General features: G+C 39.2%; 1 protein-coding gene across 2 annotated transcripts; it reads left to right on the top strand.

The window, feature by feature from the left end:
* Positions 1-461: 461 nt before the first annotated feature.
* LOC121323597 (divergent protein kinase domain 2A) lies at positions 462-23,094 on the top strand. 2 transcript variants are annotated; one of them, XM_041264743.1, is made up of 4 exons: positions 462-882; positions 5,617-6,486; positions 14,815-15,118; positions 21,754-23,094. In XM_041264743.1, the coding sequence occupies exons 2-4, from the start codon at positions 5,818-5,820 to the stop codon at positions 22,083-22,085; spliced, it is 1,305 nt and encodes a 434-aa protein (XP_041120677.1). In that variant the 5' UTR covers positions 462-882; positions 5,617-5,817; the 3' UTR covers positions 22,086-23,094. The 2 variants fall into 2 exon arrangements, with proteins under 2 accessions (XP_041120677.1, XP_041120678.1); XM_041264744.1 differs by lacking the exon at positions 462-882 and adding an exon at positions 1,159-1,418.
* The last annotated feature ends 416 nt before the right edge of the window (positions 23,095-23,510 follow it).

Genomic DNA, 23,510 nt, shown 5'->3' with positions numbered 1-23,510 from the left:
TCTGTCTATCAGATTGAAGACTACGCATGTCAATACCAGTAAAATAAAATTTAAAAAAAAAACAAACAAAAAAAACCCTTCTACAAATAATGTACTTCGCCAATCATACCATAATGAGATTAATAATGATGTACACATACTGTATCTGTGTGTGATAGCTACAAATAGCCAGTTACCTAAACTTAGCTAGATCGAGCACATTGCTTACATATCTTTACAGATTTGACTTGGGAACAATCTTCTTTACGCCGATATTCTAAAAAGCGCTTTGTAGTTAAGGAGCTTTCCTGTGACGTATTTGCAATGATGAAACAATTTCCGAAGGGAGGGAGGAGTTGCATCTGTACCTTAGCTACGAGTAAAATGATCGCTTGGCAACCCTAAGCAACCACGAACGTAAAAAACACAATACAGTCGCAAAGACTAATCATGTACTGTTGAAAAAGTCAAGATAGGTTCCATTGTGATGCTTGTTTGGAAGCAATCGGAGTCAGGCGAGAGAAGAAAATCAGCAAGCGGCAGTCTGGTTGTTTGTTTTTGTTTTTAAACAAGATTAACTTTAATGAGCATAATAAAACAGTCTAACAAAGAAGGAGAGAAATTATCTTGCAAGAAGGGTTGATGAAGGAAGAGTTAAGCTGAGGTGTTAATTGAAAAGGGGTTCGTTAGTTTTATTGATGACCGGTGACGTTTCATGCGGAAGTCCTTTTTTTTTTTTTTTAACCTAGTAACATTTCCAGAAGTTGTTAGAATAAAAGAAGCTTCTATTTTGTTTGCGGCATTTCGAGCATTAAAAGCTCGTATTTCAGAGGGCTGACCTGAAGACGACTCTAACTAGTCCCTGATTGAGTGGAATAAGAAGTAAAGAAAAGTAGAATGCAGGTTTGTACAACTGAATAAGTTGGCTTGTGTGTATGGCGTGCTTTTAAAACCATTCGACGTTACTGCTCGATAAATATCGACAGTGCGTTGTTTTCTGTTTCTGTGGTATGCACTTTGGCTACCGAATTGAGGTGAAACGAGATACCATGCATGATATGACCTGTCTGAGCAGTTAGCAAGCCCCCCCCCCCCCCGGGAATAAATAAATAAATAAATAATGCAAGAACTTAGATTTTATCTTTTTGAATTTTTTTTTTTAAATTTCAGAATGTCCAAGTTAATAATTATTATCAATTTGCATTGTAAAAAGTTAAATTAAAATATTACTATAAACATGTAAATGCTATGAAGTGACAAGTAAAAAAACTGACAAGTTTTGCTTGTTGTAAGAGAGCGAGCGCAGACTGGGGAAGATTTTCATTGTAAAGAGGGCGCTCGTTTTCGATGTGAAAATGTGCTATTCACCTGGAAAATTGAACCATAACAATCGAGTGGGCAGAACGTTGATAGGACTTGAAGTTAACTCAGTCTGTCAGGTACGTTCCTTGTCTTAGTTGCTTGGTCACTTAAACAACTACTACTATTGTACATTACTGTATGTGCTTACAATAGCTTGCTTTGTATAGTGGGGAGAAAAAGAAACGTTGCCTGAATTACGAGATATATTAGCTCTGCACAGTACTTTATATGTGATTAACAAAATGTCACTAGTTGTAGTCGGGGAGGACATTAGGAAGAATTTGACTTTAGAATGCAAACTATAGTACACGTGGCTTGCTTGAGTGGTAACGTTATTTATGTTTATATTTTAATAATTGAGATTGTAGCATTCAATATATGCTTGAAAACAGACCAGCATGGGCAGCTGTTGGCTTGGTGCCAGACAACCAGCATGAAAAAGGGTCATTCAGTTCTCCTGCACATAGTTATCCAGTCTGAAGCCTTTTTTTGGCTAATGTTTACCAAATTAGGTGGGTAACTGTTTTGGAGCACTGGGGCTCAAGGTCAACATTGTGTTAATGCAGGACATTATGTACTGTGTCTGCTGGTAAAACCATATTCAGATAAGACTAACAAGGTACAAATGCAAGACTGGTAATGTGTTCTCCTACTGTAGAAAATGAAGCACACTCTATTAGCATATATCATTACTGAAGGGAACTGCACCAGGAGCAATGCTTTCCATATGAAGTAGGTTGTTGAGATCAGTACATGCAAGGCAGTGTCTTTATATTTAGTGCAATACTTGCATGTGATACATTTATTAAATTAAACACTAGGAATAGCTGCCATTGCAAATAATTTGCTGCACACAATTGGAACTGTGCTAATTTGAGTTTAAATGACCAGATAATCTATAATCCATATATTACAGAATAATCCACACAGTAAAGCAACATTGCTGTTAATGTTTTTTTACATTGGTGGGGAATTCTTGTTGTCAGTGCTAGCTGGTCATCTTTATTGCATGTGTGATCAATTTCATAGTCCTCTGATGTCTGACTGCCAGGGTGGTGGGTTCATTTAAGAGCACATTTGAAATTGAAGGGTAGAGGGTGTTGTCTCAGCCCTTTGTTCAGTATTGTTTCCAAATGACACCCATATTTCTTTCTGTTCTAGAACCCCACTTCTAGTCGTAAACATTTTACGGTTGCATTGTTTTAAGCAAAACAACAGGCCTATTTTGTCAGCATTTAGAAAAGCCCTTTTCATCTTGGATGATCTTTTGACTTCCTTAAGAAAAGAGGTTAATGGCATGACATTAAAAACTAAATTATTTCAAGCCATTCTGATCTGGTAAAGTTAATATCAACTCCAAGTTGAGAGATCCTTCTTTGTTTTTATAATGCATATTCTACACTTTTTAACCTGTTGGTCAAGGAACGCAGTGTTCAATGAAACACACTTTACCTCTGGGGAAATGTGATTGAGATGTATGTCTTTCTTCCATGAGTGTCCTGGGAAGAAAGAATCTTAATATAAATTGGCTTGACACAAACAGGTGAAAGTAATGACTTTGTCAGAGGTGAGATGGTGGCTTGTGCAGTTTAATTTATTTTTCTTAATGTGTTTTACAAGCTGATAAACTGTAATTTTAATTCTGCAAAGTTTTGTTTGGCAACACATTTCTCGCAATTAACTACAGCAAATTTAATTACAATCCAATTGAGCATTAAAATAAAACGCATGCTGTTTATTAAATAGTACAAATATATACATATTTTTTTCCTTAACTGGAGTGCCTCCAAATGAATGTGAAAGAAATGCTTCTAGCAGGCTGGTTTTATACCCCACCCCCATTCTATACTTTGAGCCATTATTATTCTCATTTTTAATATTGTGTACCCCTCTTTCAGGGTAAGATTCAAGGCAATCTCTGATTATTAAGAACTCACTGATGTACTTAAGTAATAATCTTGACAATTTAGGGTTTCCAATAATTGTAATCTACAGGTATATACAGCTCCTGATGCTGGTATGATGCTATTCATTTCTTCTTTTTCATGCTGTATCTTTTATGGTAACGGCAACAGTAGCGTGTTAGTACTTCAGTGTTCAGACAAATATTGTAATGAAAAATTGTATTTATGGTTGTGATGGGTCAGGTAACTGCATTTATTTTTTTTAAGAGGGTTGTTTTTAAAGTAAATGTACCATAGGTTTTTAGCTAATGTGGTTTTTACATCTACAGTTGAGACTTTTTCTTGAAACTCAAATTGAAAGGCTAGACATGTAATCTTGCCTGACAGCTCTCTGGAGCAAGGAACAATGGAAGCACGACTTCAGTGTAATAGATTTTTTTTTCAGGAGTATATGTATTAGGAAGGAAATCGGCTTTGCATAGGCAATCTTCAGTATATTTGGTTTGTATTGGAGTATGGGGAGCCAAGGTTTTTATGATTAGCTTATTTATTTTTCACAAGACACATTTTTATTCAGTAAATGGTTAGTCTGTGCCCAATAGAAAATATATTAAAGGCTTGGTTAATTCATCTTTCATTTTATTGGTCACAGACTGAACAAACCTCATAAATTTCTACAGAGGTGATTGAAAAGTGAATCACTTATTGTAAGTTCTTAAGAACCAGATGGGTAACTCCTTCCAGCTGTACTTGCGTCACAGGTTGTATGTAATTTGAGAATTACATACTGGCACGTGCACTGTAAAGTAGCTTTAGTGACTTGATTTCTGCCAATATTCATGGGCAAGGCCCATGCATGTGGTTAGATTATTAAGTATCTTTATAAACTGATTTTCAGTGGGCAGGTTTGCTGTGATTAAATGAATTTGGCACTTTCTTGAAAGTGAACTTAATAATAAACATTAAAATATAGCAGGGACTTTGGTTTGGTTTTGATCCCAATACATGATTGATAACCAAAGCTGCATGATGTGATGGATGGTGGACATGATTATAAGGCGGTTATTAAAAACATAAATGGAATTTTGATCTGTTTTGCAGCGTGTCTAGAACCAGTGGAACACAAATTAAAGGACACTTCCTTTATTGATTTTAGTAAAGTTGAGTACAAGATGTTGGGTCATGCTTTGGGGTTTGTTACAACTATCAGCTATTGTGCATGTACTGCACCGTTCTCTAACCATTTTGAAGGTGTTTACACTTTTTAAAATCAATCTTAGACTTTTAATGTTTTACTATGCAATGCCTGTGCTCTGAAGCCTAAGCAACAAAGATTCTTCCCAGGTTTGCGTCTCCCACAATCGGTTTAATAAGCATGGCAAATAATAATCTAAAGCTGAAACAATAGATCGTTCAGAATGCATGTAATAAGATATCTGAACAATGTAGATGAGCTAAGTGATCCGTTTAAACCTTTGTATTCAGGGTTTGCTTTGCAAATGTGTGTGTTGCTTATTTTGCCAGTTAAAATCAGAGAAGAAATGTCGCAGTGTCTCCAGGATTCAGTTTCTAATTATTGGCTTCTCCAAAACAAACCAAACATATGCTTTTGAGAACTTTGTAGAGCAATGTAGCAATTTAGTTATTTGTTATGCAAAGGGAGATGTAAAAACTGTTGAAAAAATGTTTTAATTTAACTGCTTGCAAAGAAATGCTCAGGGCTTTTTTATTTAGAGAAACCGTCAATGTTAAGACTTGGCATGTGATAACTGCTGTACAGAGGTTGGAATGCTAGATTCTGATGTCGTTAATTCTTGCATGGTCATGCTTCTTGTTAACCAACTTCATTTCTGTTCTGGTGAAAATTGAATTAGGTTGTAAATGAGATATTTACGGTAGTGCACATATTGTAGACCTGTCTCCCAAGAATAGATGAAGGATTTCATAATGTAATTTAAATTAGCTGAAATCACAAGTGTAAGTAATAAACAGGTAATTCACTTGTCTTTTGCCAGATTGATTCTGTAGCTGCAACCCTTTGCTGTAGGATTGAGCAGAGAAAATGATGGAATGATAACAATGATGATTGATTAATTTAATGTTGAAATAATCTCAAACTATAACCTGTTCCTGTTTTCTAAAACATTTGACAAATTTATTTTAAATAGTACGCCTACAGTACATCCAACAAAGCACTATTTTTCTTAAAACATATTAGATACAAATACAGTATTAATTGACAGTGATATCTGGGGACCAGGTTAATTAAGGAGATATTCTGTGACTTACTGTAAAGCAACAGTGTCACAAATAGACAATATTTTACTGTATCAAGTAGATAGATTCATTCTCTTATTTTCTTTTTTTCTAGGCTACTGCAATATTTTCCCAAGACTGGTTTGCTGATGGCTTGAGAACATGGGGCACATAAGTAACATCTGGAATCCTGAGTCCTCTTTTTGTCAGAACTTAATATGAACAAGAAGAATATATTAGATCTATATTAGATGCTATATTAGACCATGATGGCGGAGCACTGAGCCACCGGCAGAACATCAGTCAGCCTCTTAACATGTTCTGTGAAACCATGCTGCGCTTCCTTTCTCTCAAGTTTGGACGCCTATACAGATGTCTGAAGTTATTGTTTGTTATAAGCTTGTTCGTCATCTTGTTGATGAACACCCACAACTTGTTTGCCTCCTTCCAGAAAAATGAGCTCATGGACCGTCGCTTTATAAACCTTAACAAGTGCCCAGCTTGCTTTGGCAACAGTTGGTGCCGCAAATTTATGAATGGGCAGATATCATTTGAGTCATGGGGTCGTTTGAGATTCCTGGACTTTCTTAATGTAAAAAATGTGTATTTTGCACAGTATGGGGAACCAAGGGAAGGTACCAGACGGATTGTTCTCAAGCGATTGGGTTCAAATCAGGAGCTGGCGGATATTGACCAGAAGATATGTAAGCGCGCTACAGGGCGACCACGATGTGACCTCATACAGGCAATGTACAAGACAGAGTTCTCCCGGTTAAATGGGGATGTAAGGTTGCTGACTCCTGAGGTTGTAGAAGGGTGGTCCGACCTAGTGCACTGCCCTTCTCAAAGACTCCTGGACAGAATAGTAAGGAGATATGCAGAAACGAAAGATTCCGGGAGCTTTCTTCTCAAGAACTTGAAGGACACTGAACGTATGCAGCTGTTAATGACGCTGGCTTTCAACCCGGAACCCCTTGTTCTTCAGGTAGGTTTTTCTTTCTTTCTTTCTTTCTTTCTTTCTTTGTGTATGGCAGCTCTATTACCATTACCGTTATTTCTCAAAGAGCAGTACAGGTTTCTGTTTAAGTTTAATTGAAGATTGAGAGTCATATAGCTAATGACATTAATATTGACATTTTCTGTCATTGTCTGAGTTCGTTACCTTTACAATTTTTAGTTGGAGAAAAAATAACGGATGGAGTACTATTTACTAATTTGTGAGAAGCAGGAATTCATCTGTGACTTGGAAACACATTTATGTAAATACTGGCAGAACAAGTACATCCTTGTGAAATTAAATTCCCAGGATATTTTGGGGATGCGAGATTTGCAGCATTTTCTTGGCCTTGGAAAGTGTGCTGACATTTACCGAGCATGCCTTAATTAACCTTGTGTTAAACACTTTTGTTAGTACTCAACTGTTCAGAGAAGCAAAACTCAATTATACCTGACAAAATACCACCACAAAATTGCTGTAATGACACCTAGCATGCTGGCAGAACTTTTAAGAGTTTTTTTTTTTGTTTTTGTGTGGACACACTGTGTTCCTTGGATTATAAAGAGCAGGAAGTCCAGTTATATTGGGATGAATACTGAAGTAAGACAGAGGTGTTTCTAAGGTTAACACAGTGCAGAAATACAGATGTGTCTAAAAGGTAAATTGAAACTCAGTTTACAGCACAGTAGATGTTCTTGTGTTAGGAATTGTAACAGCTTGAAACCCGAGTGTGCTATAAAATGCATGACCTGATGATCAACTTGGTTTTTATAGTTAATTTATGAATAGCAGCCTCTTAGGATGAATTTATTGTCTTGTATTGCTTTTGACCTTTTAATGACATTTGTTTACTGAGTTGGAAAACTTCCAAAGATGAGACCTTGTGTATAATGGTGTACAGTCTATTTATTTCTTTGGAGTACTGTATAAGTGCAAATAGGCTTCTTTGATACAAAATGTAGTTCTCTCTTACTCCTAAAATTCTAAAGTTGTCCAGCATTCAAGACTGTTTATCCCCCCCCCCCATACAAGTGTGCATGCATTCAAAGTGACAGCAACCAGTAATATTTACTATAGGCAGCTGCATGCCCTTACACTACTATGGTGTTTAAAGGAGTCTTTGTGCTTCGCACATGAGTATGCTGACTCGTGACGCAATTTACGCACAGAAGTTCTGGATTATATATGGTACAGTACATGACAATATATTGAGGAGATTTACAAATTAAGTTTAATGGAGCCTCTTGCTTGATGTGTGCAGAATGTTCTTTGACTGGATTCAACTGGGGTGTGAGCATTAATCCATTTTTTATATATACACACATCTTCAGTGTTTGGCCAGGTAAATATCCAAGCCTGTTTCTGCATAAATGTAGTGTTAGTTAGTGTTAGATAATACTTTAACATACGTGTATATGCAATATTTAAAAACCTATTTTCTAATGGAAGGGTTTGTTGACAAAATTGATGGTTGGGCTCAGAAACCAGATGGTTGGTGCTCTGTTATTGGGATACAGTTAAAGGAGAAAAAAAACAAACAAAAAAAAATAAGTCTGCAGTAGGGTCTACAGTAGTCAAGCTTACTAATATTACATGTAGTAAAGACTGAATTGATATATTTTAATGTCTCTTTCATATTACTACTATATATTATCAGTGCTATGGTTATGTAGCAGAATCCATAATAATTACTTTGGATGCTATTAAAGTAAAACCTTAAAGTTCTCAATCTGCTTTTTATGACATTGTGTTTGCCCTTCTCTCCATTCTATTTGACTATTCTGTAAGTCCCCACCACTGTATTTCAGTTCGTAAAGACTAAAGGGTCGTTCCCAGTGATGTGGCACGGGTGATTTTTAAATTTTTTTATTTTTATTTTTCATTTCCCATTATAGTTAACCTAACCTTTCGGTTGCCGCGTTGTATCAACCAATGAGAACACAGAAACAAGCAGTGTCGGCTCATCTCCCCCATCCTCTGACAAGGAGCAGAGCAAATATGGAGAAATTGATCGTTGAAGTGGGTAAATGCCCAGAATTGTATGATCCTGAAAGTTAAAAATATAAAGCTAGTGAACGCGAGACAGAATCTGGATTTTGGTATTTAGGGTCGTTTACTTCTAAATAAGTTTTCTTCTAAATAACTTTACATTTCTGAAACTATCTGTCTGATTTTTTTTTTAATAATAATTGATTAAATAAATTCAAATTTAAAAATGAAAGCAAAACACGGTCAAAAGCTTAAATTGCTATGTACTATTGGCTGCCAGGTGTGTTTCAGGCTAGTATCGCAATGACAGAGGCAAAAAATAATGACTGTTACTTAAGGGGTGCAGTTAGTGTAGTCTAAGGATACACAGTGGATCAAAAAACACTAAAATTGATTTGGTTTTCACCATCATAGTTTGTTGGTCTGTATATTATAGACGGGCTGTATGCATGTAAAATGATGTACCAACTGTACAACAAACCATTAGCACATTAAAAAAAAAAAAAAAAAGGTGATCGCTTCTGTATCTGCATTGGTTAATGATCACAAAAAGTATTGTCTAGACTGAGTCTTGGAAAAACGGTAGTGCATTTTATTTATCTTGTCTTCCACTGCTGTGATGCTTGGCCAGCGTGACCAGGATAATGGAGACTGGCCAACACTGACCGTGGCAGGCAGCAGGTCACCCCACTGGGTTACAGCACCTTCCCTCACAACAATAATAAAACAATTGCAGCAATTAATACATGCTTAAGCAATAAACAACGAAGGTTATTAACAAACAAAATATTTACATTTTCTTCCTTTTCTCTTAATAAAAGATTAACACAAACTTTTCTTTTTTTTCATGAGCTTATGTTTAGGGTGTGTGTGTAGGGGTGGTAATTTTTAGTGTGCCTCTTTTAAAGTCGTTATGTTTTTATCTTGGCGGTGAGGGGTTGGGACAAATTATTTTCCTTTAACGTGTGTTCTTGATGTTGTTGTTTTAATTGTATGTTTGTATATATGATAAGTGCCATTTAAAAAAAAAAAAAAAAAAAAAAAAAAAAAAAAAATACAAAACATTCACCAACTTGACAGAGGATCAAGCTGCTGAAGAGACAGAAGAAGAAAATGAAACCGCGCTGTCTATCGACTTGCACACCACAACGGCACAAAAGAAAACATAATGAGGATCCCGTTGGGCAATACCATATGGTTTTTGCTCAGCAAGCTTGTGCCGTTGAAACGGTCCCACCCCAGAAGAAATCACAAGTAAAACTACGGCAGCTCATTTATGAAGCCTGGTTTTCTCCAGCAGCTACTGTGCAATCCCTCCCACTCCGTGTTTCTCCCGAACCCACCATTACATAATTATGTAATTGTTAGGAGGCTGTGTGGTCCAGTGGTTATAGATACATGCTTGTAACCTGGAGGTCACTGGTTCAAATCCCAGCTCAACCACTGACTCATTGTGTGACCATGAGCAAGTCACTTAATGTCCTTGTGCTGTGTCTTTTCGGGTGAGATGTAAGTGACTCTGCAGGTGATGCATAGTTCACACACCCTAGTCTCATATCTTGTAAAGCACTTTGTGATGGTGGTCCATTATGAAAGGCACTATATAAAAAAAAAAAAAAATTATTATTATATCCAGAAATGAGATTATTAAGTGAGCTACCACAGTCTGTGAAAATGAAATGTCAAACTGTATAACTGCAAGGTTTTTTGATGTTTCTAATAATTAGTCTCTTTTTTTTTTTTTTGTACAGGTTACAAAAACTTTTGTGTGATTTACCTTAAACAGCCAGTGTCTCTCTCTCGGGCTGATGGGTTCTCTCCAGTTGGTATTTTTTTTTAATTAATTAATTTTTTAATGCAGCTTTGGTCCCACCATATCGAGCACCTCCTCGAACTGATCATGTTTCATTTCTTGAAATAAACGGTGATACTCTCCAAACCTTTTTCTTTTTTGGTTAATTTAATGTACCCACTTTCTCGTTTCTTAGTTGTTGTTCTCTATTCAAGAATATCAGCAATAAACCTCTTCCTCGTTGATCTTGTCCATTTTTCCCCACTTCTGCAATGTCTATAAGCCCTCAAAAAATCGCTTGCCTTGTCTGCCACAGTTTGTGGTGGATTATGCCAGGAAGTTCACTTCTAGAGTCTCCCTTTGGAATATTTGAATAGCTCTGTCCCAGCATTCTTTCAGGGCTGTTGTGGTTAAAACACATTCCAGTCGGTGTATGACATTGGATATGGAGAAAGACTAAAGGTCAGGTTTGAGAAATAAGAGAAGAGACGGTTAGTATACAAGGAATGTGCAAAACTGAGACTGATGCACTCGTCTCAATGAATGAATATTTGCCATACCCATTTCATGTTCACAAATCATTTGATCTGGTATGATGTTTCTTTCATTATGGCCCCGGGGATGTTTTGTTTTTGTTCACAAAATATTCACTTGCCTTTTATTTACAGAAACATTTATGCTCTGTTTGTCGGTGGTGTCCTGGAATGAAAGTCATGCACAGCACAAATGTGTAAAACATGTTGAGTTCTTAGTAACTGGCACCGCATTTAACCTGTCACAATATGGGAAGAGCATATGGCAGAGACATCGTGGTAAACAAGGTCACAGCTGGACAGATTGTTTTTTCATTAATATCTTTAATATCGGTAGGCAGAGAGAAACAATGAAGTTGCTTACTAGGCGATTGCTGAATTCCAGAAATGCATGATAAGCTTGAAGGCTATATTGTACAGATTTAAATTTTTGTTTTGATAATTGAATAAAGTGAGCCCTGACCTGCAGTAAGACAAAGTCTTATAACTGCTATCATACATCATTGAGGTTAACCAGTGTGTATATTCCCGTGATCACAGCTGGCCCTTTTAAGTAGCAGAAGAAAGATATGTGGGTTGTTGTTAACAAATCTGTTGCCATAATTCATTAATAAGCATCCCGTGAAGAGCGCTTCTGTCTTTTTGTAAACCAGCCGACGCGACTTCAGCTGCTAATAATCAACAATTTCACACTCCAACTTCGTATTTTTAGTGTTACGGAAACTCCCCGGGGAAAAATCAAATGGTACCCTTCACTACATGTAACCTCAGACGACTGCCTTATTGGAGTCATGTCAGCTGAATGGTCTTGAAGATGAAAAGGTCACATGATTGAAACCCATCCACTGAATTAATTCCTTGCTAGTCTTTGAGAAATGCTGCTTACAATGAGTGTCAAATGTGATGTGCAGTACTTCTTGGAAACTGCTGAAAATTCTAGCAGCACTGTAATTAAGGATATTGAAACTAGGTGGCATTTCCACTTTTAGCAGATGTTTATTGCACTCTTCTTTTGAGAAAAGAGAAGTTCACTCATGCATGTTGAGTATTTTAAGATCAATGCATATACAGTACTGATACAGTGCCCGGCTTTCCTAGCTGTCTTTATACGCTTTGTAAGCACAGCATTTTGTTTGGTTTTTACTATGGGTGGTTAGTCTTGTCTTCTTGTCTGGAATGCCTCAGATCAACACTACATTAGTGCTAGCCATTTGTGAGTTCAAACAGGTTGCAGGGGTTTGTAGTCTTTCATGTTTAAGTTCTCTAAGAATACCAGAGAGGAATTTGATGACTTGCTTACTTGTAAGAGCAATAATGTCAGCAGTATTTTGACCCCATACACAAATCAGCAAGTCTATTAAAAATAATAATACACGAAAAATCCATCAACATAAATGCTAAATAAGTGGTATAAATCATGGCAATTTAAGCTGTATTCTGAAATTGATTGTGTGGTGTCTCAATTGTAAATATTAGTACCGTATGCTTAAGTAAACATTAGATTTGTTCAATTTGTTGAGCCTTGTAGTGGAAAATTGTTTTCTTGTGGCTTGAAAAAGTGACTGTTAAAGTGCAGCAATATCTGCTTTGATCAAACTTAAGTTTCCCTGACCAGACTAGTTAAGCAGCAATATGCCTATAAGAAATTGAAAGCTTTGAATTCACAGGCAGGCCATTTCAAGGTTTGATTGTTTCCCTCAAATATTTATTTTAGTTTCTCCCTTCATCTGTAATTGCTTTGGCTTGGTTAAGGCGGAAAGTAGTATTAATGAACCAAATTGTCTGGAAACTTTCTGGAATTTCAGTATAATTTGATGAATGTGACTGGATCAGTCTGCTTATTAGTCCAACAAAGAAGTCTGCTTTTTGAAAGAATTGGCAATGAGATCTTTCTGTGTGTATATTATATATATATATATATATATATATATATATATATATATATATATATATATATATATATATATATATATATATATATATATATATACACACACACACACACAGTGCCTTGCAAAAGTATTCAGACCCCTGACAAATTCTCTCATATTACTGAATTACAAATGGTACATTGAAATTTCGTTCTGTTCGATATTTTATTTTAAAACACTTAAACTCCAAATCAATTATTGTAAGGTGACATTGGTTTTATGTTGGGAAATATTTAAGAAAAATAAAAAACTGAAATAGCTTGCTTGCATAAGTATTCAACCCCCACACATTAATATTTGGTAGAGCCACTTTTTGCTGCAATAACAGCTTTAAGTCTTTTGGGGTAAGTATGTACCAGCTTTACACACAGTGTCGGAGTGATTTTTGGCCCGTTCTTCTTGGCAGATTTGCTCCAGGTTGTTCAGGCTGGTTGGACGACGCTTGTGGACCGCAATTTTCAAATAGTGCCACAGATTCTCAGTGGGATTGAGATCAGGACTTTGACTGTGCCACTGTAGGACAGTCACCTTTTTGTTCTTGAGCCACTCCAATGTTGCTTTGGCCTTGTGCTTGGGATCATTGTCCTGCTGAAAGGTGAATTTCCTCCCAAGCTTCAGTTTTTTAGCAGACTGAAGCAGATTCTCTTGCAGTATTTTCCTGTATTTTGCTCCATCCGTTCTTCCTTCAAGTGTAACAAGATGCCCAGTCCCTGCTGATGAGAAGCATCCCCACAGCATGATGCTGCCACCACCATACTTCACTGTAGGGATGGTTGTCTAGAGGCATGGGCAGTGTTAGGTTTGCGCCACGCATAGCGCTTTGAGTTTTGGCCAAAAAGGTATATCTTGGTCTCATCTGACCACAAAACCTTTTCCCACATCGCAGCTGGGTCACTCTCATGCTTTCTGGCAAACCCCAGACGTGCTTTCAGATGGTGCTTTTTGAGTAATGGCTTCTTTCTTGCCACCCTCCCATACAGGCCACACTGTTATGCAGAGCTCTTGATATGGTTGACTGGTGCACCATTACTCCACTCCCAGCCACTGAACTCTGTAGCTCCTTCAAAGTGATTGTTGGCCTCTCTGTGGCTTCTCTCACAAGTCTCCTCCTTGTTTGAGTGCTGAGTTTTGAGGGACGTCCTTTTCTTGGCAGTGCCTGGGTGGTGTGATGCAGCTTCCACTTCCTGATTATTGATCCAACTGTGCTCACTGGGATATCCAAACACTTGGATATTATTTTGTACCCTTTCCCTAATCTATGCATTTGTATTACTTTATCTGTAAGTTCTGTAGAATGCTCTGGTCTTCATTTTCCTTCAGATTCACAGCCTTACCAATGATCCTTCAACAGTGGGGTTTTTATCCAGAAAATGTTACAGCAACTTTAATGTTTCACAGGTGGAGGCCAATGGTAAGGTAATTGTGTCCTCGTTAGGGCACTTTCTTTCATCGGTGCAAACTGGGAGCTTCGACAGCACAGGGGTTGAATACTTATGCAAGCAAGATATTTCGGTTTGTTGTTTTTCTTAAATATTGTATAAAACCAATGTCACCTTACAATAATTAATTCTGAGTTTCAGTGTTTAAAAATAAAATATCAAACAGAACGAAATTTCAATGTACCATTTGTAATTCGGTATTATGAGAGAATTGGTCAGGGGTCTGAATATTTTTGCAAGGCACTGTGTGTGTGTGTGTGTGTGTGTATATATATATATATATATATATATATATATATATATATATATATATATATATTATATATATATATATATATATATATATAAAAAAAAATAAATTGGTGTAGCCATAAGCAATTTAATTGGTTAAGATTTTTTATGGTGCAGTATAAAGTCTAATTGTGTTTTAATACATGCAAGTATAATTTAATTGTAATACTGTAGGCAACCTGTGTCACTGGGGGGGGGCGGGTGTATTGCATACCTTTTAAAAACCTGTACATTGTATTCCCTAACTGTAAAATTATTGGAGCATTTGTCATCCTGTCATACTGCTATGAACTGGATTAAATTACTGAAAATAATCCTGCGTATTTCTGTTTTATCTACAGAGTTTTCCTTCAGATGAGGGCTGGCCTTTTGCAAAATACCTAGGAGCATGTGGGAGAATGGTGGCAGTAAATTATGTTGGAGAAGATCTCTGGAGCTTCTATAATTCTCCCTGGGAAAAACGTGTAGACCTGGCCTTGCAATTAATGGAAATTGCAGAGCAGCTTACCAACAACGATTTTGAGTTTGCACTCTACCTCCTCGATGTCAGCTTTGACAACTTTGCCGTTGGACCTCGGGATGGGAAGGTCATTGTTGTGGATGCCGAGAATGTTTTGGTGGCAGACAAGAGATTAATAAAGCAAAGTAAGTAATCGTTCACACACAGTGTATGGAGGACGAGGGAGGGGGTTGTGTAATTAGTACTCGGAAATAAATGAGCATCACTTCTCCAATAAAGTACATCATTTATACTTCTATACAAAGACTGGGCTTTTTAGATGTATTCTTGTCCGCTGCCCTTCTCAATTTTCTTAAACTCTGTTGTAGAAGAATGCAGTTGCACAACCAATCATGATACATGCACATTTTTTGTTTGTTAAATATTTACTTTAGTTAAGATGTATAAATAAGCTCGTTACTTTTAATAGACTACAGGCACAGTACAGTACCAGCCTGCTGGGAGTTGAATTGGCATACAGTGGTTTATCAGTTTGTCAAGCAATAGACATCAGTAAATTTTACACATTCAGTATACATGCTGTGAAATGCATAATCAGTTTTTGAATGCAGGCAGCAGATATGTGGTATTTTGATAAAGATGATCTTGTCATTTGGGTTAAATGTTCGCAGTGTTATACCCTATAGTTCTGTACAGTTGTACAGTTTTATCCCTTCTGAAATGTTCTTGCCATTGTAGCATTCTGAAAAACAAGCCACCGCACTCTGGCTGCTATCCATAGCAGTGGGAGGCATTGAATTACAAGTTATCTTGCAGCTCACGAAGCAAAGAAGACAAACAGTGTTGCCTTTACTCCATATGGTTTTTGATGGAGCATTTCTTCTGGTTCTCTTTCAATTCGAAAATAGCCATCAACTAATAGGTATCACCATCAGGTGATAGGATTATGCTGAGTTTAATATAAAAGCTGCTTTTAGGCCTGTGTAGCTCTGACATCAGTGCCTCGCCCCTCGGGTGCTGAATGACTATGCAGAGTGTAGGAAGCCCAGCCTCTTTTGCTTTCAGCAGCTGATCAGGATTGAGCGTAATCTATTTGTTGTTCTACAACACTCTGATTATTGAAAAATAAAATTCAGTGTTTGTACCCTCCGTTGCCTTAATTGTGCATGGGAAGCTGGCGGCTGCCCCTTCCCCGGGTTTATCTCGCTGAAAACCAATTTAGGTTCGCCGAGTGCGGACCGCAATTCACTGGGCTCGGTTGAATTTTGAGCCTGCCGGCTAGCACTGCCCCTTAATCACTCGGCTGAGTCACTTATTCGAGCATTCTCGCTCTTTTCAGCTTGCTGACTCTGAGTCTGTCTGGCTTACTATTATTATTCATCAGTTTGAGAGCTTATTGTTATTGCCTGCATATTTTATTACTTGTACTAACATAGATAGTAACTGCAGTGAAAGACCTGCTCCAACATGTAGCTCTCAACACCGAAATCCTGGTGCTCGTCTTGAAGCGTGCCATTCACAAAGTAGATCCCTCCTCTTGCAGGGAGGGCTTCTATTCAAAGTCCTTCCTAGTGCCCAAGAAGGACGTCGGGTTCCGCCCTATCTTGGATCAGAGACTTCTGAACAAACACCTTCGGGTGTTGCGTTTCAAGATGCTCACGCACCGCTATGTCGTCCAGGCCATTCGGCCGGGCGATTGGTTTACCACCGTGAACTTGAAGGATGCGTACTTTCACATACCCATCAGGCCCGGGCACTGGAAATACCTTCGCTTCGTGTTTCAGGGCAGGTTCTACGAGTACTGCGTACTCCCCTTCGGCCTGTCCCTTGCTCCTCGCACCTTTTCCAAGTGCATGGATGCCATTCTGGCCACCCTGCGGTTTCAGGGCGTTCGACTGATGAGTTATCTAGATGACTGGCTTGTCTGCGCTCAGTCACAGGCGCAAGCCCTGGCACATACAGCGTTGGTCACAGACCACCTCCAGCAGCTTGGTCTCAGGATGAACTTGCAAAAGTGCCGCCTCGCGCCAACCAGCAATCTGATTTTCTGGGCCTCCACCTAGACTCTGTGTCTATGAAGGCCACATTAACAACTTGGAGAGTTTCTGCAATAGAGTCTTGTCTCTCCCTGTTCAGGTTGAGAGAGACAGTAAGCATGCATGGTGCTGTGTCAGCGCATGCTGGGGTTGATGGCTGCTGCCTTGCAGGCCCTTCCTTTGGGCCTTCTCCACCAAAGACCTTTCCAGGCCTGGTTCAACTAGTTTGCGCATCACCCGTAACGAGACAGACATCTCAGCCTGGTGATATCCCAGTCCTGCTGGGGAACCCTGCGCTGGTGGAGGATCCTCTCCAAACTTCGTCAGGGGACAACCATGGGTCCCATCTTCCGGAGGGAAGTAATCATCACAGACGCCTCCAACCACAACTGGGGTGCAGTCTTGAACTGTGTGGGGACTCGGGGAGTGTGTATGGGGCCTTGGGCCTCAGCCCACATCAATGTCCTGAACTAAGGGCAGTAGATCTCGCCCTACAGCACTTTCTTCTGGTTGTCCGGAACAAACATGTGCTGGTGCGGTCAGACAACACCACGGTCATGGTATATATCAACCGCCAGGGTGGCCTGAGATCTCCGAGCCTTCACCGCATGGCAGTTTGGCTGTTACTGTGGTCGCAGCCCCGGCTGGCTTCTCTTCGAGTAGTCCACTTACCGGGCCGACTCAACCACGCCGCGTATCTCCTCTCCAGAGGAGGTCCCCTGGCCTCGGAATAGCATCTCCATCACAGGGCGGTGGAACGCATCTGGGAGTGGTTCGGCAGAGCAGACTTGGATCTGTTTGCCTCGAGGGAGTCTACGCACTGCCGTCTTTGGTTCTCGATGAGAGACCTTGACAGTTACTTAGTAGTCGACGTCCTGGCCCACGAGTGGCCGGCTTGTCTCCTGTATGCCTTCCCACCGATACCACTGCTCCCCGCCTTTCTAGAGAAGGTCAAGGTAGAGAAAGCTACAGTGCTTCTGGTAGCTCCTCAGTGGCCCCGAAGGACCTGGTTTTTGATCCTGGTGCAACTGCTGCACGGCCAGCTGAGGCAGATCCCCCTGCGGACAGCTCTCCTCTCTCAGGCCCAGGGCGATCAGTGCCACCTGAATCCCCAGCTGATGCAGCTATGGGTCTGGCCCCTGAACGGGAACGCCTGTCAGCTCTAGGGCTGTCATCGGCAGTAATTGCCACTATTCAGAGCGCGAGAGCTCCCTCTACCAGGTCGCAATACACGTATAAGTGGCAGTTATTTCAGGACTGGTGTCTGGCCCAGGAGCAGGACCCAGTTACCTGCCCCATGGCAGTTATCTTACAGTTTCTCCAGAGACTATTAGATGAGGTGTACCTGGCAGCCCTATCTGCTTGTCACACGTGCATAGATGGGTTATCACCTGGAAACCATTTCCTGTCGTCCCAATTTCTTAAGGGTGCAAGGAGGCTGAGTCCTCCCAGGACATCTAGCCTCCTCCTTGTGATGCCTTGATGTGGTGCTGGAAGCCCTTACAAAAGCCCCATTTAAGCCAATCTGGCTATTGCTTCAGCAAAATGGGTGAGTGAGCTGCATGCACTTTCAGTGCACCCATCTTGCAGTAACTTCGCTGGAAATGGGTCTAGAGTCTCCATGCGGCCAAACTCGGCATAAGTAATATCCATGTTCCACATGAACTAATCTGTGGAGTTGATGGCATTCCATCCTCGTCCCTTCTCTTCTCTGGAGGACCAACGGTTGCACATGCTCTGCCCGGTGCGGGCGTTGAGGTGCTATATTGACCGTACAAGGGGTGTCAGACACACTGAACCGTTGTTTGTGTGCTATGGTTCTAGGACGCTGGGTCTGGCCTTTCCCCTCCGGGGCAATTGAAGGCACATTCTACCAGGTGTATGGCAACGTCCTGGGCCCTCTTTCCAGGTGTCCCAGTGTCTGAAATATGTGCTGCGGCTAGCTGGGCTATGCCACACACTTTCATGAGGTTCTGCAGAATGAATGTGCTGGATTCCTCTGCTCCACTCTTTGGAGCTTCGGTCTTGGACTATATTACACCAGTGGAAGAGACCACTTCGTGTTAGTCTGGATTATACTGCTGTACTCTGAGTACATTCTCCAGCTTTACCCATGTGGTAAGAGTATCCTGGTATGATATCGTACTGTTAAAGACCCTCTGTTCATAGAACAGTGTTAGTGCATATGTCTTTTGAACCACACGCTGAGGTGCTGTACCGTGTATATTTTTTACATTTAGACCGATCCTGTCCTACTGCCTCATGGTCTCCCTCGCGACTGCTTTCGTACACAGTACCCATTAGTTGATGGCTATTTTCAAATTGAAAGAGAACGTAAGGTTGCGGATGCAACCCTGATTCTCAGAAAGAGAAAATAGCCATCAAGCAGCGAGGTCGCTTCAGTAGCCCTTGCGGCCTGAAGCAAAAGAGGCTGAGCTTCCTACACTCTGCATAGTCATTCAGCACCCGAGGGGCGGGGCGCTGATGTCAGAGCTACGGAGGCCTAAAGGCAGCTTTTATATTAAGCTCGGCATAATCCTATCACCTGACGGCGATACCCATTAGTTGATGGCTATTTTCGAATTGAAAGAGAACTGGGGTTGTATTCACAATCTTACGTTCTCCATTGGATTTGTCCTGTAACTGCAGCCAATTTGTCTAACGATGACTAACTAGTGTTTTTGTCTTCTCCTGTGTGTCCTTTTGCATCTAGAGTGGATTTCTGCTTGGTAAATTAGATTCATTTTCACGTTTGATCTTGAACTGTTTTGTACTAGTGCCAATGACTGGAGATCAGTTCTGCTGGTATTGTACATAAAGAGAAACTGGATACTTCAAAGCAGCACATCCCTGAATCTCTGGGCAAAATAACTGAAAACTGTACACTACAGTGTAAAATCATTAGCATAACAAATGTTTGTTTTTTTGGCTATAGTACAAAGTTTAGAGTTTGGACATAGTGTTGCTCACATGTATGCAGTAGCTGTTGCTCTAATGAGTTGCACATGTGTGGATTTCCAGAATGTAAAACATTACTCAAGCCAAAAGAAACATCAATATTGACATTTTAAATGTCATACTAAAATATAGGATTTACCAAATGCATTCACTGGAATGCCCAGATATGCATTTGCATAACCTAATATGACTCTAGTATACTGTTCAGAATGCAGTTCTTTGTTTTGCCAGGATAAAGCCCTTTTGAGATCTGGGTCTTATTTCTAACTGGGCACTTGAGCACAGCCTCAGTACACATCCATTGTGAATCCTGCACTAAAATTAAGTGCAGGGAGGTCAAAAACCTAGTTAAGATTACAGTAACAATTGAGTCGGCAGACAACAAATGGAATTCCCTAAAAATGGGCCCCTGTTACTGTGACTAGTCTGTGGAAAGGTTTTATCAGAAACTAAACTATCCTTTAGCTGCCCTGCTGTGGGGAGACTTTGTTTAAACAGACAGGGCTGTGAACAAGAATCTGCATTAAAAGAACCTTGCTGTATCAATAAGGTCACTGCAGTCCTACGCTTTTATTTCCTGCAAAGTCCTGCTGTACATAAACAGTGCTCCTGCTGTGTCCTGTACCTGGTTTGCTGTGACTGTAATCGTTTCACTTGACTGGTTAAAACACAAGTAAATTTCCTTTGTCATTTTTATTAATTATTTTCAGTGCACTATTTACAGTAATTACACAGTTCCTGAAGTGAATTCTTGTCTTTTGACTTTGCTGATTTCATTTCTGGGACAGCATGTCCTTTGTTGGGGTGGGCCCTCTGTTTTGCTTAAAGTGCAGTCCTGCAAGGGAGGGTGTTATTGACTAGTCATAGTTCTGATTGCTTGTTGGTCCTTTTTGGAGGTTTTATTAATTTACTGTTTCTGTAAATCAAAAGGATTAAAATAATTGAAATGCCTCTGTTTACTATCCATAAAACAATTTGATATTGATCACTGGAATGTTGTAGGGGAAACTTGGCATTGCATGATATTGTGTACACCAAGGGAATTGTTAACAAGCGAGTTGATTGTTTCAGTACTGCATGTGCAATGTAAAATACTGTAATGAGATTACGTCTGTCTTGATTGTTCGAAGTCCTGCTTTCTGCATCTGTTGCTGAGCTGGCACAGTAAATCTCCAGTGAATTAAATTAAAACTGGTCAAAGAACAACTTGATTGTTCAGTAGTCATTAATTAATAACCTACTAGGGATCTTATTACTACATGCTGTCTAGTTTTACTGGTGATGCCTGAAAATATGATTGTTCAGAATTATTGAATATAAAAATGTGAGACTTGAGACAACTGAAAAGTGTATTCCTGTTATGAAGGTAAATGGTGGTCTACTGTAACCAATTTAAAAACTATTTACTGTTTGTTTAAAGGTACTGTTTACTGTACCATGTTGGAGTTTTGCTTCCTGAGGGACACTAGTTCTAAATGCAGATTCCCACTTGGCAATTTGACAGTAATCGTTATCATTGATTTTTTTTTTCCCCCAATGTAATTGTCTTGTATATTAAGAGGTCAGGGAATCTAAAATTGTTTTGACACATGTCTGGCTTGTATGCAATCCCCATAAAAATATATTTTATACAGTTTTGTTAGGACCTGATCCACTTTAGGGAGTTTTAATGTATTCTGTTGTTGTGCACTTCCTGTACATGCAGGTAGGACTTCAGAGGATAACTCACAGTAATGTTGTGTTTTTCCGTATCGTTTTTACAGTATACTCTTGCTTAAACTTACAAGCTTTTTTTAAACTTGATTCTTATTTTTTTCTCTCCACAGATAAACCTGAGAACTGGGATGTGTGGTACGAGAGCAGGTTTGATGACTGCGATAAAGAAGCATGTCTGTCGTTCTCCAAAGACATTCTTTGTTCACGAGTCAATGTGGATCACAACTATTATGCTGTCTGCCAAAACCTCCTCTCTAAGCATGCCACGTGGCGTGGTACGACCGGGGGGTTACTGCATGACCCTCCAACAGACATAGTCAGAGATGGACGACTTGAAGCCATGCTTGATGAGTGTGCCAACCCAAAAAAGCGTTATGGTAGATATCAGGCAGCTAAAGAACTTCGAGAATACCTTGCACAACTTGTCAGTAATGCGAGGTAGTCAATAGAGCTGACATGCTTTTTGCTGTCTTTTTAAGTATACTGGTCGGCAGAAAGAGTTAGAGAACCGAGACACACGGATAGTAAAAGTTAACAATCCTTCTACTTGTTGGTAGCTTATTATTATTTTTCTTTGCATAGAATCACAGTCTGTAAACAGACTTGACAGATTTCTGATTTAAAGCTTCCACTTGGCTTTCTTTTTCATTTCCCTGAGGGAGGGTCAGCTGAAGATCAACTTGTCGATGGATATAATACATAGTGACATACTTATTGATGGCACACATGTCCCAGAGCAGTCAGCATTGTTCCAGCATTTCTATTACAAGTTGTAAAGTTGATATTTTTTGTGGAGGAAGCATACTAACTGGTGCTCCGTTTCTAAATCGAAAGCCTTTGAGCACACTTTGGATTTTTTTTTAATTAACAACATTTTGTTTCCGTAATACAAAAAATATTGGACATTTGTTCATTGTTTAAAATATGAACGTACTGTACATCTGCTAGAAGTGATAATTGCATTACTGTAACATTATACACCTACAGTATTTTAATGCAGACTACTTCTAGAATTGATTATATATATATATAATATATATAAAAATTAGTTTAAGACCTCTCTTGTAAGTCATTGGATACGCTGTTACAAGATGCCGTGGAATATGTTCTGTTCTCAGTGTTTATTGTAGGTGTCCTGCGATATGGGTAATCAAGTAAAGTGGAGACAATTGCGTTTTGTATAAAGTAGTAGGAAATGTTTATTTTTGATGGGCAAAAACCTTTCTGTTGTACAGTAGTTGCACATATACCAAAGAATCTGGTTATGTATAATATACCATAGTCGTACTTTGAACAGTCATGTATTTTGTTTCTTATAATAAGAAAATGTCACTTCATTAGAAAATCCTGGTAGAGGCATAAAACAAGGGTTTTGTGAAACGTATAAAACGTCTTTTATTTACACTTCATCAATTAAAAAGAAAATGGCTCGGTAAGAGACCAGCTGGTCATACACGGTGTGTTTTCTTTGCAGTTGATTGCATTACATTTTGATTGGCTCTGGTAAGTGGCTCATGTTGTAAAGTTCCAACTGGATTCATTGATGTAAAACAGCAAGACTGGCTTTAAAAGGAACATTTGAATCATTTGTATTAAACTTCCCTAATGCCTCTAATCTGGTTATTTACTATTCTGGTAATTACAGCAGGTTGGATGAGAAACACATAGGTAATTCTTTGCACTTTTTTTTTCTTTGGGTGTGTGTTTTTAAATTCATATTGGGGCACTGCAGCTGCCCATGTGCACCACACAATCAAGACCAAATGTTGCTTAATGGGATAATGCCAGGTCTGATAACATGCAAAAAGACATACTGTAGGAGATATGTGTTTCCTTTTTTATAAGTAGTCTTAAAATATAAAGATGT

The sequence above is a fragment of the Polyodon spathula genome, chromosome 11 (genome assembly GCF_017654505.1).
Source record: "Polyodon spathula isolate WHYD16114869_AA chromosome 11, ASM1765450v1, whole genome shotgun sequence".
Lineage (NCBI taxonomy): Eukaryota > Metazoa > Chordata > Actinopteri > Acipenseriformes > Polyodontidae > Polyodon > Polyodon spathula.
This window is presented reverse-complemented; position numbering and strand designations above follow the sequence as displayed.